This window comes from Theropithecus gelada, chromosome 1, assembly GCF_003255815.1.
Source record: "Theropithecus gelada isolate Dixy chromosome 1, Tgel_1.0, whole genome shotgun sequence".
NCBI lineage: Eukaryota > Metazoa > Chordata > Mammalia > Primates > Cercopithecidae > Theropithecus > Theropithecus gelada.
The window spans coordinates 105,122,673-105,139,812 of NC_037668.1; the positions used below are offsets into that span (position 1 = coordinate 105,122,673).

At 35.8% G+C, this 17,140-nt stretch overlaps 1 protein-coding gene across 1 annotated transcript in view; it reads right to left on the minus strand.

The window, feature by feature from the left end:
* Positions 1 to 17,140, minus strand: part of PIGK (phosphatidylinositol glycan anchor biosynthesis class K) — a 117,086-nt gene that overhangs the window by 48,585 nt on the left and 51,361 nt on the right. Inside the window, exon 9 of the mRNA XM_025402396.1 lies at positions 11,021 to 11,193. Coding sequence (XP_025258181.1) covers positions 11,021 to 11,193 — 173 coding nt within the window. The remainder of the gene's footprint in view (positions 1 to 11,020; positions 11,194 to 17,140) is intronic.

Below are 17,140 nucleotides of genomic sequence, written 5' to 3' on the forward strand. Positions count from 1 at the left end.
ATTCTGTATAGTATTTCTATAAATGAGAATCCTCCAAATATGAAATAACTAGTTTATATCACTGAAACCAGAATTGATAATCAGCTAAATGGCTAAAATGCAGTTTAAATAGAATTCTAGCAATCATTAATTTTTATCAGTGTGTGAGGTAAGTGCTCTCAATAATACTTAACACTTAGTGCTTCACTATATTTGAGGCATAGAATTAAGTGCTTTCTAAGCAAAATAAAAATTACTTTATTAACTATATGAGGTAGAGTTATTATTCTCATTTTACAGATGCAGAAACTGAGAACAGAAGAGGTCCTATAGTTTGCCCAAGGTTGCACGGCTAATAAATGGCAGAGGATCTGAATTTAGGAGCTTATTGATTCCAATGACTTTGCTTTTATTATTATATTGTAATATCCCCTATAATGTCAGATAGCAGACAATAAGTAAGTCTGTTAACTCATTTAGCATGGTAAGATTTAATTAATGGAGTGGAACAATAATATTACAATTAGTGCAAAGATCGGAAGAGTCACATAAATCAAAAAGACATAAATCAAAGAACTAAAAGAAACCTTAAAGGTCACATAATTTATTTTTCTATACAATACAGAACTTTATCCTCTAAAAATCCAAATGGATTTGCCTCTAATTGTTTTATAAATATCATACGATTTGTAGATTTTAGACAATTAAAAATTTTAGGTGCTATCATGCATTTAGTGTTTAAATTAAAATTAACTTTGCTTTGACATACTTAAAAATATTAATAAACATTAGTTGGAAACTACTACTCCTAGTAAACATATTTGCCAATTTATATTTAGAGATGTTGTATTAACACAAAGGGATACAGTACTATGTTGTGCTATACTATTTATATATACTGATTTGTTAAAAGTCATAAAGCAACTCAATTGATGTTTTTGTTAATTACAGATAGGACACTGAAATAAACTGCTAAAAAACAAAAACAAAAAACTACCCATGATATGACCAATCTATTTTGAAACTATAACAATAAGAACTTCATATGTATGCAAAATGACAAAATGAGTAATTTAATTATGTTTTGGTCCCTTTATAAATCAAACGAATCACATCTAATTTCTGAAATTTCATTTTAATGAGCTTTTGAATAACTGAAGTGACAAACAGCTGTAAATAACAATATAAAAAAAAATGACAAAATAAAATGCTAAGATAATGCGGAATTATACTGATGAGCAAATTACTCACTTTGAAAAATATAGTAACGTAGAAAGGGAGAAATCCTGCCAACTGTTACTTGAGCCATTTTGGTGAATTTTTGGTTCATAAAGTTTTATAATTGTAACAATTTACTATGAGAAATTTTAAGCAAATCATGTGATCACAGTTTCATATTCTTCACAATCAATTTTACTCGAATCTCAAAGAGATGTTACTATTGAATATGGAAATTTAACTTTTGATTTAATTTCCTAGTAAATATTATAAATAGACTAGAATCCATATGTTCAATAATATAATATATACTATAGTAGGTCCTTTACATTTCCATATAAATTTTGGAATCAGCTTGTCAATCTCTACAGAAAAATAAAAAAATAAAAAGTCTGCTGGGGTTTTGATTGGAATTGGGTTGACCCCAAATCAGTAAGATCTCAGAAAAACAGTCAATATAAAATCAACTGTAATATTTCTGCATTTGAGCAACAAACAAATGTAATTTTTTTAAAATAACATACAAAATATTTAGGAATAAATTTAATAAAACGTGTAGGAAATATCTACAATAAAACAATATGGAGAAATTACATGAGATCTAAATAACTGTAGAGATATGCTCATGGGTGGTGGGGACTCAATATTGTTAAGCTGTGATACAGCCCAATATAAAGTTAATTCAATCCCAATCAAAATCCCAGTAGGCTTTTATTCTTTTTATTTTTTTACTTTAAGAAACCTACAAGCTGATTCATAAACTTATATGAAAATGCAAAGAACCTAGAACACTGAAAACAACCTTGAAAATGAAAAAATAAATCTGGAGGACTTACATAATTTCAGGAGTTTCTATAAAACTACAATCATCAAGAATGTAATACTGGTATAAAGATAGAAATATTTCAATGCAACAAAATAAAGTCCAGAAATAGACCCCCAAAACATGATTTTTTGACAAAGGGATCAACACAATTCAATGAGGAATAAATACAGATGCTGCTCAACTTATGGAGGAATTATGTCCCAATAAACTCATTGTAAATAAAAAATACTGTAAATTGAAAATGAATTTAATACCATGATAAATCCATTATGAAGTAAAAAATGATAAGTCAAACCATTGTAAGTAAGTTGGGGACCATCTGCAATTTTTTCAACAAATGTTACTGGAATATTTGGAAGTCCATATGGAAAAAACCTGAACCTTAACCCCTACCTCACACAATACTCAAAAATTAATTCAAAATGGATCACAGACCTACACATAAAAGCTAAAACTATAAAACTTCTAGAAGAAAACAAGAAAATCCTAATGACCCTGGTTAAGCAAAGACTACTTGCATAATAGGTACTAAGCATAAAGAAAAAATAAGTGAATTTCACCAACATTAAAATTTCTACCCTTCAAAAGACATCACTAAGAAAATGAGGCTTGGCACCATAGCTCATGCCTGTAATTCCAGTGCTTTGGGAGACCCAAGCAGGAAGACTGCCTGAGGCCAGGAGTTTTAGATCAGCCTGGGTAACAAAGCAAGACCCTGTCTCTACAAAAAAATGTAAAAGAGGCCTGGCGAGGTGGCTCACACCTGTAATCCCAGCACTTTGGGAGGTAGAGGCAGGTGGATTGCCTGAGCTCAGGAGTTTGAGGCCAGTCTGGGCAACAAGGTGAAACTCCGACTCTACTAAAATACAAAAAATTAGCCAGGCATGGTAGCATGCACCTGTAGTCCCAGCTACTCAGGAAGCTAAGGCAGGAGAATTGCTAGAACCCGGGAGGCAGAGGTTGCAGTGAGCCAAGATTGTGCCACTGCACTCCAGCCTGGGCGACACAGCAAGACTCTGTCTTTAAAAAAAAAAAAAAAAAAGGAAAAGAAATATTAGCCAGGCATGGCAGCATGAGCTTGTAGTCCCAGCTACTTGTGAGGCTGAGGTAGGATGATCACCTAAGCCTGAAAGTTCAAGGGTACAGTGAGCTATGACTCTGCATAGGCAAGAGAGAAAGATCCTGTGAGAGAAGGTGAGGGAAAGAAGGGAAAGACAGGGAGGAAGGGAGGGGAAGTGTATTAGTCTGTTTTCACACTGCTAATAAAGACATACTCGAGACTGGGAAGAAAAATAGGTTTAATGGACTCACAGTTCCACATAGCTGGGGAGGCCTCACAATCATGGCAGAAGGCAAAAGGTGCTTCTTACATGGTGGCAGTAAGACAGAATGAGAGGGGAGTGAAAGCAGAGGCCCCTTATAAAACCATCAGATCTCGTGAGACTTATTCACTACCATGGGAACAGTATGGGGGAAACCACCCTCATGATTCAATTATCTCCCACCGGGTCCCTCCCACAACACATGGGAATTATGGAAGTAAAATTCGAATTTTGGGTGGGGACACAGAACCAAACCATATCAAGAGGGGAAGGGAGGGAAGGGAAGGGGAGGGGAGGGGAGAAAAATTCAGACTAACTAAGTTTCTTCTAACCCATTAAGATAAAAGGTGAGTGTTTAGAGTTCATAATGTCCTAGGTTCTGTTTTTCCTTAGGTAATTCTATAGAATTAAGACTTTTACAAATTTGGTAACACTAAAATGTGCAATATTTTTACAGTCACAACCTGGAGGATATCTTCCTAATACAGAAAAGATACAAAACTGGTAACCTGAGTAAAAGGTTTGCTAACACAGAATTACCACCAGATTCTAAAAAACCCAACTCTTTGAATAGGAAGACCGTTTATCTGTCTGCATAATTATCCAAAGTCAGCCTATGTATACTACGATGAAGTATACATGTTTAAAATCAAGTTACCTAAGCAAAGCTTATTACAATCAGTCCTTATTTTACCTCATCTGCTCTTGCAAATAAATTACAACACAATTAGTAAGACATGGGCAGAAACAAGGTGTTGTTACTATATAACTTTATCTTAACATGTCTAAGTTTCAGAAGACATATAAAAACAATTCTTAATGCATATAGGTACTCCCAATCAGTTTTATGTACTAAAGTTCTCCATCATATCTGATTTTAGTCTAGTGTACTATGCAAAATATAAAATATGAATAACTGAACCAATAGACTCCATTGTTTCCCTAATATGTGTAGAAAGTATTTGATTGTCAATTTTATTTTATTTTATTTTATTTATTTATTTATTTATTTATTTATTTATTTATTTTATTTATTTATTTATTTTTGAGACGGAGTTTCACTCTGTCGCCCAGGCTGGAGTGCAGTGGCGTGATCTCGGCTCACTGCAAGCTCTGCCTTCCGGGTTCACGCCATTCTCCTGCCTCAGCCTCCCGAGTAGCTAGGACTACGGGTGCCCGCCACCACGCCCGGCTAATTTTTTGTATTTTTAGTAGAGACGGGGTTTCACCGTGTTAGCCAGGATGGTCTCGATCTCCTGACCTCGTGATTCGCCCATCTCGGCTTCCCACAGTGCTGGGATTACAGGTGTGAGCCACCGCGCCCAGCTCTAATTGTCAATTTTAATAACACGTATTGATAATTTAACCTAAGATTTTTAAAAATACATCTATACTCCAGACTATAATTTCCTTAATAAAACAGTTTTTTATGATATCTGATCTCTCATTATATACTTAACTCTAAATAAACTTCGGATTGCCATTCATATTTGTATGCAAATAGCACCTACATACAATGAGATAATATCTGTAGCATCTATGTAAAAATTCCTGAACCACTGGGAGCCTGATTCTCATAAATTAACTGAATAAAGTACACCAGTAATTATGAAGCCATCTGGTAAATAGCAACATTGTAAATAAAATTTATTTATAAACACTAGAGGGTGCTCTAATTCAACAGTGCTTAGTATCTGGCTGTGATATTTAAAGTAATTTTCTCCTTGATTAAAAACAACAATCTTCAGCAATGACAATTTTTGCTACTGAGCTAATACATACAAATAATTTAAGAGCCAAAATTCCATTCTTCCAGAACATATAACAAAACAATTTGTCAAGATAGGCAGTATAAAAAAATGCACATTGTGACATGAAAAATTCAAAATGTGGGGGGAAAGGGAGTTAGTATCTACAGGTTTCAGTTTGTTTGTTCCTTATCTCTTTTTTGGTGATTGAAGTCATGTTAGTATCAGTTTTTGGTTTTTTGGTTTTTTTTTTTTGAGATGGAGTCTCACTCTGTCGCCAGGCTGGAGTGCAGTGGCGCGATCTTGGCTTACTGCAGCCCCTGCCTCCCGGGTTCAAGCAATTATCCTGCCTCACCCTCTTGAGTAGCTGGGACTCCAGGGGCGCACTGCCATGCCCGGCTAGTTTTTTGTATTTTTAGTAAGGACGGGTTTTACCATGTTGGCCATAATGGTCTTGATCTCCTGACCTAGTGATCCGCCCACCTTGGCCTCCCAAAGTGCTGGGATTACAGGCATGTGCCACCACGCCCGGCCATATCAGTTTTAAATAACTTATTAGAACTACAGGATTTTTAATGAACCTAATGGTAACTACAAAGCAAAAACCTATAATAGACACACTAAAAGCAAAAAGCAATGAATTAAAACATACTATCAGGGAAAATCATTTAACCACAAAGGAAAATGGAAAAAAAGGAAGAGAGGAGTTATAAAATAACTAGAAAACAAATAACAAAATGGCTACAGTAAGCCCTTACCTATCAATAATAATATCGAATACAAATTGACTAAATTCTATTAAAAGACATCATAATTAAAAGACATGACTAACTGGATTAAAAAACAAAGACCCACCTATATATTGCCTATAAGAAACTCACTTTGCCTATACAGATACAGACAAAAAAATGAACAAATGGAAAAAGATATTTATGTAAATGAAAACCAAAAACGAGCATGAGTAGCAATGCTTATATCAGATAAAACAGACTTTAAGTCAAAAACCATAAAAAGAAACAAAGAAGGTTATCATATGATGACAAAGGAGTCAATTTAGCAAGAGAACATAGTAATAGTAAATATGTATATACCCACTGCAGTATTACCCAAATATAAAGCAAATATGATTAGATCTAAAGGAAGAGGCAAACTGTAATACAATAATAGTATAGCACTTCAACACCCCACTTTCAACAACAGACAGATCATCCAAGCAGAAAATCTACAAAGAGGTATTGGAGTCTATACTCTAAACCAAATGGACCTAATAGACATTTACAGAACATTTCAGTCAACTGCTGCATATTATACATTTTCCTCATCAGCACATAAAACATTATCCTGGATAGACCATATGTTAGGTCACAAAACAAGTCTCAACAAATTCAAAAAAGCTGAAATAATTTCAAGTATCTTTTTCTGACTATAAAAAAAAACCTAAAAGTCAGTAACAAGAGGACCTTTGGAAAAGTATACAAATACATGGAAATAACATTCTCCTGAATAACAAATGCGTCAATGGAGAAATTAAGAAGAAACTTTAAAAATTTCTGGAAACAAATGAAAATACAAACACAACATATCAGAATACGGGATACAGCAAAAGTAGTATTAAAAGGAAAGTTTATAGTAATAAACGCCTACAGAAGAGAGAAAGATTTCAAATAAACAACCTAACTATGCAACTTAAAGAACTCAAAAATCAAGAGCAAAACAAATCCAAAATTAGTAGAAGAAAGAAATAAGGATCAGACTGGGTGCAGTGGCTTACACTTGTAACCCCAGCACTTTGGGAGGCCAAGGTGGGAGGATCGTTTGAGCCCAGGAGTTCGAGACCAGCCTAGGCAACATACGGAGACCCCCATCTCTACAAAAAATAAAAACAAATTAGCCTGGTGTGGTGGTGCATGTCTTCAGTCCCAGTTATGTGGGAGGCTGAGGCAAAATGATCGCTTGAGCCCAGGAGTTCCAGACTAGGCTGAGCAACAGAGCAAGATCCAATCTCAAAAAAAAAAAAAAGAAAAGAAAAGAAAAGAGAAAAGAAAAGAAAGAAAAAGAAATTGAGACTAAAAAATATATAAAAGATCAACAACACAAACTGTTGGTTTTTTGAAAAGATAAAATTGACAAACCAGCAGTTAGACTAAGGAAAAAGATTAAGAGCCCAAATAAATAAAATCAGAGATAAAAAAGAAAACATTTCAACTGATACCACAGAAATACAAAAGCTCATTTGACAATATTGTGAACAAGCACATGACAAAAAAATTGGAAAATCTAGAAGAAACATATGAAATCCTGGACACATACAACCTACCATCATTGAACCAGAAAGAAATAGAAAATCTAATCAGACCAATAATGAGTAACAAGATCAAAGCAGTAGTAAAGAATCTCCCATCAAAGAAAAGCTCAGGACCTGATGGATTTACTACTGAATTCTGCCAAACATTTAAAGAACTAATACCAAGTCTACTCAAACTATTTCAAAAAATTGAAGGAGGGAATACTTCCAAACTCATCTATGAGGCTAGCATTACCCTGATAACAAAACCAGACAAGAACACAACACACACACATAAAAAATCTAAACGCCAGTATCTCTGATGAACATAATTGCAGAAATCCTCCACAAAATACTAGCAAACTGAATTCCACAGCACATTAAAAAAAAAAGACCATTCCATCATGATCAAGTGGGATTCATCCCAGATATGCAATAAGGGTTCAATACATGCAAATCAATAAACAAGATACATGATCAACAGAATCAAGGACAAAATCCATATGATAATTTCAATAGATGCTGAAAAAGCATTCAACAAAATTCAGCATCCCTTCATGATAAAAACTCTCAACAAACTGGATTAGAAGGAACATACATCAACATGATAAAGGCCATACATAACAAACCCACAGCTAATATCATACTTAATGGGGAACAACTGAAAGACTTCCCACTAAGATCTAGAACAAGGTAAGAATGTGCACTCTCATCACTTCTATCCAACATAGTACTGGAAGTCCGAGCCAGAGCAATTAGGCAAGAGAGAGAAATGAAGGGTGTCCAAATTGGAAAGGAAGAAGTCAAATTATCTTTGTGTGTAGACAAAATGATCTTACACTTTAAAAAACCTGAAGAGTCCACCAAAAAATTCTTAGAACTGATAAACAAATTCACTAAAGTTTCAGGATATAAAACCAACATACAGAAATCAGTCACATTTTTATACAACAGTTATCAATCTGAAAAAGCCATCAAGAAAGCAATCTCACTTACAATACCTACCAAAGAAAAAAATAATCTAGGAATAAATTTTACCAAAGTGAAACATCTCTACAGGAAAAACTACACAAAGCTGATGAAATAAATTGAAGAAGACACAAAAAATGGAAAGACATCCCATGCTCATGGACTGTATAAAATAACGTTGTTAAAATGGCCATACTACCCAAAGAAGTATATTTGTTGATCTATACATATGCAATCTCTATCAAAATTCCAATGGCACTTTTCATATAAATAGAAAAATCAACCCTAAAATTTCTATGGAACCACAAGAGACCCAGAATAGCAAAAGCAACCCTGAGCAAGAAGAACAAAGCTGGAAGCATCACACTATTTGATTTCAAATTATACTACATAGCTACAGTAATCAAAACAGCAAGGTACAGGGATTAAAAACAGACACACAGACCAATGGGACAAATAGAAAACTCAGAAATAAACCAAGCACTTACAGCCAACTCATTTCCAACAAAGGTGCCAAGAATATACACTGGGAAAGGACACTCTTTAATAACCGTGCTGGGAAGAAGAATGAAACTAGATACCCATCTTTCACCATATCCCAAAATCAAATCAAAATGGATTAAAGACTTCAATCTAAGACCTAAAACTGTGAAACTACTAAAAGGAAACACTGGGGAAACATTCCAGGACATTATTCTGGGCAGAAATTTTTTAGGTAAAACCTCAAAAGTCATAGGCAACAAAAGCAAAAATAGATAAATGAAATTACATCATACTAAAAAGCTTCTGCATAGCAAAGGAAACAATCTTCAGAGTGAAGAGACAACGTACAGAATGAGAGAAAATATTTGCAATTCATCTGACAAGCAATTAATAACCAGAATATATAAGGAATTTGAAGCAACTCAATAGCAAAAAATAATAATAATCATCTAATTATAAAATTGGCAAATGATCTGAATAGACATTTCACAAAAGAAGACAACAGGTATATGAAAAAATGCTCAAAATCACTAATCATCAAAGAAATGCAAATCAAAACTACGAGATATCATCTCACCTCACTTAGCTTATAAACAAGACCAAAAAATAACAAATGCTGGCAAGGACGTGGAGAAAGGGAACACTCATACACTGTTGGTGGGAATGCAAAATAGTACAGTCACTATAGAAAACAGTAGAGGTTGCTCAAAAAATTAAAAATAAAACTACCGTATGATCCAGCAATCCCACATCTAGCTACATATTCAGAAGAAAGGATCAGTATACTGAAGAGTTATCTGCACTCCCATGTCTATTGCAGCAGTATTCACAATAGTCAAGATATGGAATCAAGATGTGTCCATCAACAGATGAATGGAAAAGGAAAATGTATAAAATAACACAATAAAATGTTATTCAGCTATAAAAAAGAGTGAAATCTTGTTATTTGTAACAACATGGATGGAGCTGAAAGTTACTGTTAAGTGAAATATGCCAGGCACAGAAAGACAAACATCACATATTCTCATTCACATGTGGGAGCAAAACAAGTGGATGTCAAGGAGGTAGAGGGTAGACCAGAGGCTGGGTAGGGAAAGTGTTTGGGAGGAGAATGAAGAGAAGGTGGTTAAGGAGCATAAAAATACAGTTAGATAGAAGATACAAGTTACAGTATTTGATAGTATAGTAGGGAAATTATTGTTAACTATTTATTGCATATTTCAAAATATCTAGAAAAAAATACTAATGTACCCAACACAAAGAAAAGACAAATGTCTGAGGTGATGGATATCCCAGTTACCCTGATTTAATCATTAAACACTGTACACATGTATCAAAATATCACATGTACCCCCAAAATATGTACAAATATTATATATCAATAAAAAAGAAACTATTGTAACTAGAATCAAAGAAAAGCATCTTGTGCCAGTGTTTGAATTTATTCCTACAACATTCATAAGCTCAATTACAAATCTTCAAAATTTTCAAAATTGTTATAATTGTATATATTGCCCTTTTTCAATCCAAAAAGTTCCCTGTAGTGTGACTTTCTAATAGATAGCAACAGATAATCACAAATAACAAAGTTTCATGGTTAACAACATATGCCATTATATATTTCAAGAAACTAGCTATTGGCTGACTCATTATTTATTTCTAATAAAGTATTTTACCTTTAAAAATGATTAAAGAGAAAATAAAACAAATTATAAGTATTTCTAAAATTCACATACCGAAAGTGAACCAATGTCTCTCAACTTCCTCTCTCTTACAAATGTCCGTACTCACTCACATACAATTCACTTCCCAAGGCAGTAACTGGTTTACACTTCTCATTCCTTTCCCTAATGTTACCAGGAGGCCTAACAGAAAATTATGGCTCTCGGATAGCCAGTTATGGGAAAAGTTTTAGGCCTTTGTGGCAAGTCTCAAATTGAACTACTAGCAAGATTGTATTTTGGAGTTCCAACATAATCCTAATGATGATCTTAGTTTCCACTAATATTGACAGTTTTTGCCTATAAATCTGAAAAGCATACAGCCTACATAAAGTGAAGACTGGGTGAGCATAAATATGTAATTTTACTTACAAACACCAACTTTTGCCTCTCAATACAACGTTTCAAAAAAATGTACAAATTGTGAGACTAGTCTTCTATTCAAATAATGGTTTAAGATTAATGAATACCTGCTTTCCATGATTTCCGAACCCTGTTGCAAATTAATAGTCTCTGTTGTAATTTCCACTTTCCGTACACTTCCAAAGAAATCAGTTATCAGTACATTTTTAGGATCCCTCTGAAAAAGATCAGTGCGATGTCCAGGAGTAGACACACACAGACTTTTGGGACACACCTGAAACTGAAAAAATATATAATAATAAATTCATGCATCACACATATACAATGTTTATTAAATCCAATGACATAATACACTAAACTATAGTGTATTTTTAAAACTCTCCCAACCTAAAGAAGCTATGCATTCCAAAGGGCTTAAAGATTAAAGTTTCATTCCTACCATAATGCTTGGAATTTTAAGAAAACTATGCAGACATTAGGACAGTAATAAAAAAGTAGCTGGCCACTGTGGGAAAAGGCATACTCACTTTCTTGAATTATATGCTTCACAGTGTATTGTGAACCCTTAACTCTAAGATCTCACACTCAACATGATGAAAACAGAATTGCTCTTTTTCTTTGTCTGTATCTGTCACAGTGGGATGCTCTACTGGAGTGGTTTTCAAACGTTTTGTAATCATGCCCTTTGATTCAAACTTTAAATTCAAATAAAGTAGTACATGGAGGCCCAATATGTAAAAAACATTTAAGTGGAGTTTCTCTGGATTTCAGAAAACTGAAGCACAGCCTCTCTACTGCATACCCTCTTGCTCTCTATTGTACTCCTATGTAGCATTTTATATATCAAAGCACTTTCTTAGTTTATCTATGAAAATAAGCCCAAGCCACCTCCACAAATACTCCAGTGCTCAGTCTGAAAAACCACAACTTCACTGCAAAACAGACATCACAGTAATTTTTCTGTTAATCTTATCACTGATACTCCATGTCAGTGAATTACCAAGGACAGACATATATTCATTCACTCAGCAAAGCATAAAAAGTGTGTGTTACATAGAATTCAGACTTACTTTCCACAGAGGATATGAAGATTGCTAAGACATGATCCTGTCCTCAAGGATTTCAGACTAGTTAGAGATGAATAAACATAACAAGGTAGAAAAAAATGGAAAGTCTCACTTCAGAAAAGGATAAACTTCTTACAGTTTGAGGATGGGAAAAAAACAGACAGTGAAATTAAAGTCTTTTTTTTTTTTTTTTTTGAAGGAAAACAAGGACTTGCTGGTGGGAAATAAGAGCATTCCTAATAAAAGAGCAGTTGCAGAGATGTGCAAAGCAAATGATTTAGTTTGGCTGAAACACAAGATATATGAGGAAAAATATTATAGGCCTGACAGGAAAGGTCCAGGCACACAGCACCTATCCACCTGTGAAGATAAGACTGTCTGCACTGGCAATCAGCAATATAAAGGCAGCAAGGTAGAGAAGAGTAAAGCAGCTACAATTTATAAAACACAGTGTTCCAAGCACTGTGCTAAGCAGTTTGCGGATATTCTCATTTAAGCCTACCAATAACTCTGAGGTATACAAAAGTTATATCTCCACTTCAAACTAAGGCTCAAAGAGATTAAATAATTTACCTAATACCACACTGCCAGCAATCCTTGTCGTCCCTATTCAGGAAAGCAGTACAAGGAAACACAAAGAAGAACTCAGGATACAAATTAAAAAGGAAAAAAAAAGTAAAATGCCAAACAGGAATAATAGATAGAAGACTGGAGGCAAAATATGACAGATAAAATAAGCAGAGATAAAACTGAAGTCCCAAGAATTCTGAAGATTTCTTGGGTATTCCTGTATGAGCAACTTGATGGGCTTTCTTAGGTACCAGCAAAAGAAAACATTTAAGAGTATAGTCAAATGGGCAGGGAAACACTGAATAATATTATCTTATTCTTTGCTGCCAAAATAAACATACTTCCCCTTATTATGAAGTCACTTCTTTCTTTAAGAATTTTTATCACATCAATCTGATTTCCTTAGCTCAAGTAACACAATGAGCCACAGGTCTCATATTACTCAGTTTAATTTTCAATAATCTTCTTCAATTACAGAATGTCCACACTCTAGCCAGGCCATTATCAAAGGTAAGAATCATCTATTATTCCAACTTCTGTGTATCTGCACATATTCTATTTCCTTAGAGTACGCTATACTTTTCTTCCTTCAAACCATACTTCCTTCAAGCCATTATCAAAGACAAGGATCATCTATTATTCCAACTTCCTCGTGTCTGCGGGTATTTTATTTCCCTAGAGTAGGCTATATTTCCCTTCCTTCAAACCTATACTTACCTTTTCCAAGAAAAAGTTATTACTAATCTCACTATATTTAAAGGAACCATACAAATGTGCATTGTTGTCATGTCCTTTCATTCATTTAGTAGATATTCAAATGAGCATCTACAAATAAACCAGGTACTGTAATTAAGTTCTGTGGAGTGTAAGATGAATATAATATGGTCCTTACACCTCGTTATTCAAGAAGCTCAAAGCCTTGAGGAAACATCACAAATATAAACAATTATAGTGCAATACTAAAAGTATAATAAAGGTACATGGCAAGACTTGTATGTTCACAAAGGAAAAAAAATTACCTGGAGGATCCAGACATTTCACATAACAAGTAATACTTTATAAATGTGCTCTTCAACTGTTACCAATGACACTATAAATTTTAAAGGGGCTAACACCAGGTCTTCAAATTTTGCTACTGCTAAAGCAACTAACATGGTACTGTGAATACAACTGATACTCAACAAACATTACTATATACATATACTCTAATAGAAAATAGGTATTATTACACAGTTGAGCTAGAGATAGGTTAAGTCACTGCCCTAGTAAACTGCCAGAAAATGAATCATTCTTATTGAATAAGATTACAATAGTCATCATCAAATTTTCAAAATAAAGGTGGTAGGGTAAGATGAGATATTAGTGAGGAATGTTTATTAAAAACTAAATAGCAATTACGAGCAATAAAAAAATTAGTTTCCTTAATCTTTCCTGCATAATCAACAGAAGTATTTTTTAACCAATCATTAGATATTCAATGTGCAAGGTACATATAAACTTTTGAGACAGCATGTCATGCCTTACACAAAATATACAATGTACAATCCAAAAATGAGAACAAACTTTTAAATTGAATTGGAACTTAAGTGACTGTAATTTTTTTACAGTTAAAGTAGCATTATCACAAGTTTTAATATTCAAATTCATATCAATATTTAATAAGCATCAAAATATATAATCTTCAAAATGAAGTTAGAAAGTAGTTGATATGGTTTGGCTGTGTCCCCACCCAAATCTCATCTTGAATTGCAGCTCCCATAATTCCTACATGTTATGGGACGGACTTGGTGGGAGGCAACTGAATCATGGGGACAAATCTTTCCCATGCTGTTCTCGTGACTGAGTAAGTCTCACGAGATCTGATGGTTTTATAATGGACAGTTCCCCTGCACAAGCTCTCTTGTCTGCCACCATGTAAGACATGCCCTTACACCTCTTTTGCCTTCCACAAGGATTGTGAAGCCTGCCCAGCCATGTGGAACTATAAGTCCATTAAACCTCTTTTTTTGTTGTTGTTGTTTTGTTTGTTCATATTGAGACAGAGTCTCACTCTGTCACCCAAGCTGGAATGCAGTGGCGCAATTTCAGCTCACTGCAACCTCTGCCTCCCAGGTTGAAGTGATGCTTCTGCCTCAGCCTCCTGAGCAGCTGGGATTACAGGCATGTGCCACTATGCCCAGCTAATTTTTGTATTTTTAGTAGAGACAGGCTTTCACCATGTTGGCCAGGCTGGTCTTGAACTCCTGACCTCAAGTAATCCACCCACCTCGGCCTCCCAAAGTGCTGGGATTATAGGCGTGAGCCACTGAGCCCAGCCTAAATCTCTCTTTTTTTTTTTATTTATAATAATTACCCAGTCTCAGGTATTTCTTCATAGCAGTATGAAAATGGACAAATACAGTAAATTGGTACCAGCAGAGTGGGTTACTGCTATGAAGATACCTGAAAATGTGGAAGCAACTTTGGTACTGCATAACAGGCAGATGTTGGAACAGTATGGAGGGCTCAGAAGAAAACAGGAAGATGTGAAAAAGTTTGGAGCTTCTTAAGAGACTTGTTGAATGGTTTTAACCAAAAAGCCCAGGCTGAGGTGGTCTCAGATGGAGATGAGGAACTACTGGGAATTGGAGCAAAGGTGATTCTTGCTATGCTTTAGCAAAGAGACTGGCAGCATTTTGCCCCTGCCCTAGAGATCTGTGGAACTTTGAAATTGAGGGAGATGATTTAGGGTATCTGGTGGAAGAAATTTCTAAGCAGCAAAGTGTTCAAGAGGAGACTTGGGTGCTATTAAAATCATTCAAGTTTATGTATTCACGAAGATATGGTTTGGAATTGGATCTTATATTTAAAAGGGAAGCAGACCATAAAAATTCAGAAAATGTGCATCTTGACAATGCAACAAAAAATAAAAACCCATTTTCTGAGGAGAAATTCAAGCCCCCTGCAGAAATTTGCGTCAGTAACGAGGAGCCAAATGTTAATTGCCAAGACAATGGGGAAAATGTCTCCAGGGCATGTCAGAGACCTTCACAGCAGCCCCTCCCATCACAAGCCCTGAGGCCTAGAAGGATAAAATGATTGTGTGGACTGGGTCCAGGACCCCCTGCACTGTGCAGTATAGGGACTTGATGTCCCATGTCCCAGCCACTCCAGCTGTGGCTAAAACGGGCCAAAGTACATCTTGGCCCATAGCTTCTGAGGTTGTAAGCTCCAAGCCTTGGCAGCTTACACATGGTGTTAAGCCTGAAGGTGCACAGAAGTCAAGAACTGAGGTTTAAGAACCTCCACCTAGATTTCAAAGGATGTATGGAAATGCCTGGATGTCCAGGCAGAAGTTTGCTGCAGGGTCAGGGCCCCCATGGGGGGCAGTGCAGAAGGAAAATGTGGGGTTAGAGTCCCCACACAGAGTCCCCAGTGGGGTGCTGCCTAGTGGAGTTGTGAGAAGAGGGCCACCGTCCTCCAGATCCCAGAATGGTAGATCCATTGACAGCTTCCATTGTGTACCTGGAAAAGCCACAGACTCTCAACACCAGCCCGTAAAAGCAAACAGGAGGAAGGCCATACCCTGCAAAGCCACAAGGGCAAAGCTGCCCAAGGCCATGGGAGCCCACCTCTTGCATATGTGACCTGGATATGAGACATGGAGTCAAAGGAGATCATTTTGGAACTTTAAGGTTTAATGACTGCCCTATTGGATTTCTGACTTGCACGGGGCCTGTAGTGCCTTCATTTTGGCCAATTTCTCCCAAGTAGAACAGGTGTATTTAACCAATGCCTGTACCCCCATTGTATATAGGAAGTAACTAACTTGCTTTTGATTTTGCAGGCTCATAGGCAGAAGGGACTTGTCTCAGATGAGACTTTGGACTATGGACTTGGAGATAATGATGAAATGAGTTAAGACTTTAGGGGACTATCGGGAAGGCATGATTGGTTTTGAAACATGAGAATATGAGCTTTGGGAGGGGCCAGAGGCAGAATAAGATAATTTGGCTCTGTCCTCACTCAAATCTCATCTTGAATTGTAGCTCCCATAATTCCCATGTGGCATGGGAGGGACCCGGTGGGAGGTAATTTAATCATGCAGGGCAGTTACCGTCATGCTATTCTCATGATAGTGAGTGAGTTCTCATGAGATCTGATGGTTTTATAAAGTGCATTTCCCCTGCACATGCTTTCTTGCCTGCCATCATGTAAGATGTGCCTTTGCTCCTCCTTCACCTTCTGCCATGATTATGAAGCCTCCCAGCCATGTGGAACTGTGAGTCCACTAACCCTCTTTTTCTTTACAAATTACCCAGGCCCGGGTATTTCTTCATAGCAGTATGAAAATGGACTAATATAGTAGTTCTATCAAATTTTACAGCCTATACCAGTGGGCTTCAGAATCTTTCAGTAAAACCCCCTTAATAAATGAGAACTTACTTAAAAGATTTGTATGTGATTAAAGAGATCAATGCAAAGTTGCTTGGCTGAAGTGCTAGAGGACAGAGCCCTGTCTACTCAGTTTCCCCTTCATTCTAAGTCCCATGAAAGCAGGAACTAAGGAAAGAGGCATCTGCCTCTTTCATTAGGAACAGCCTGTGCTTG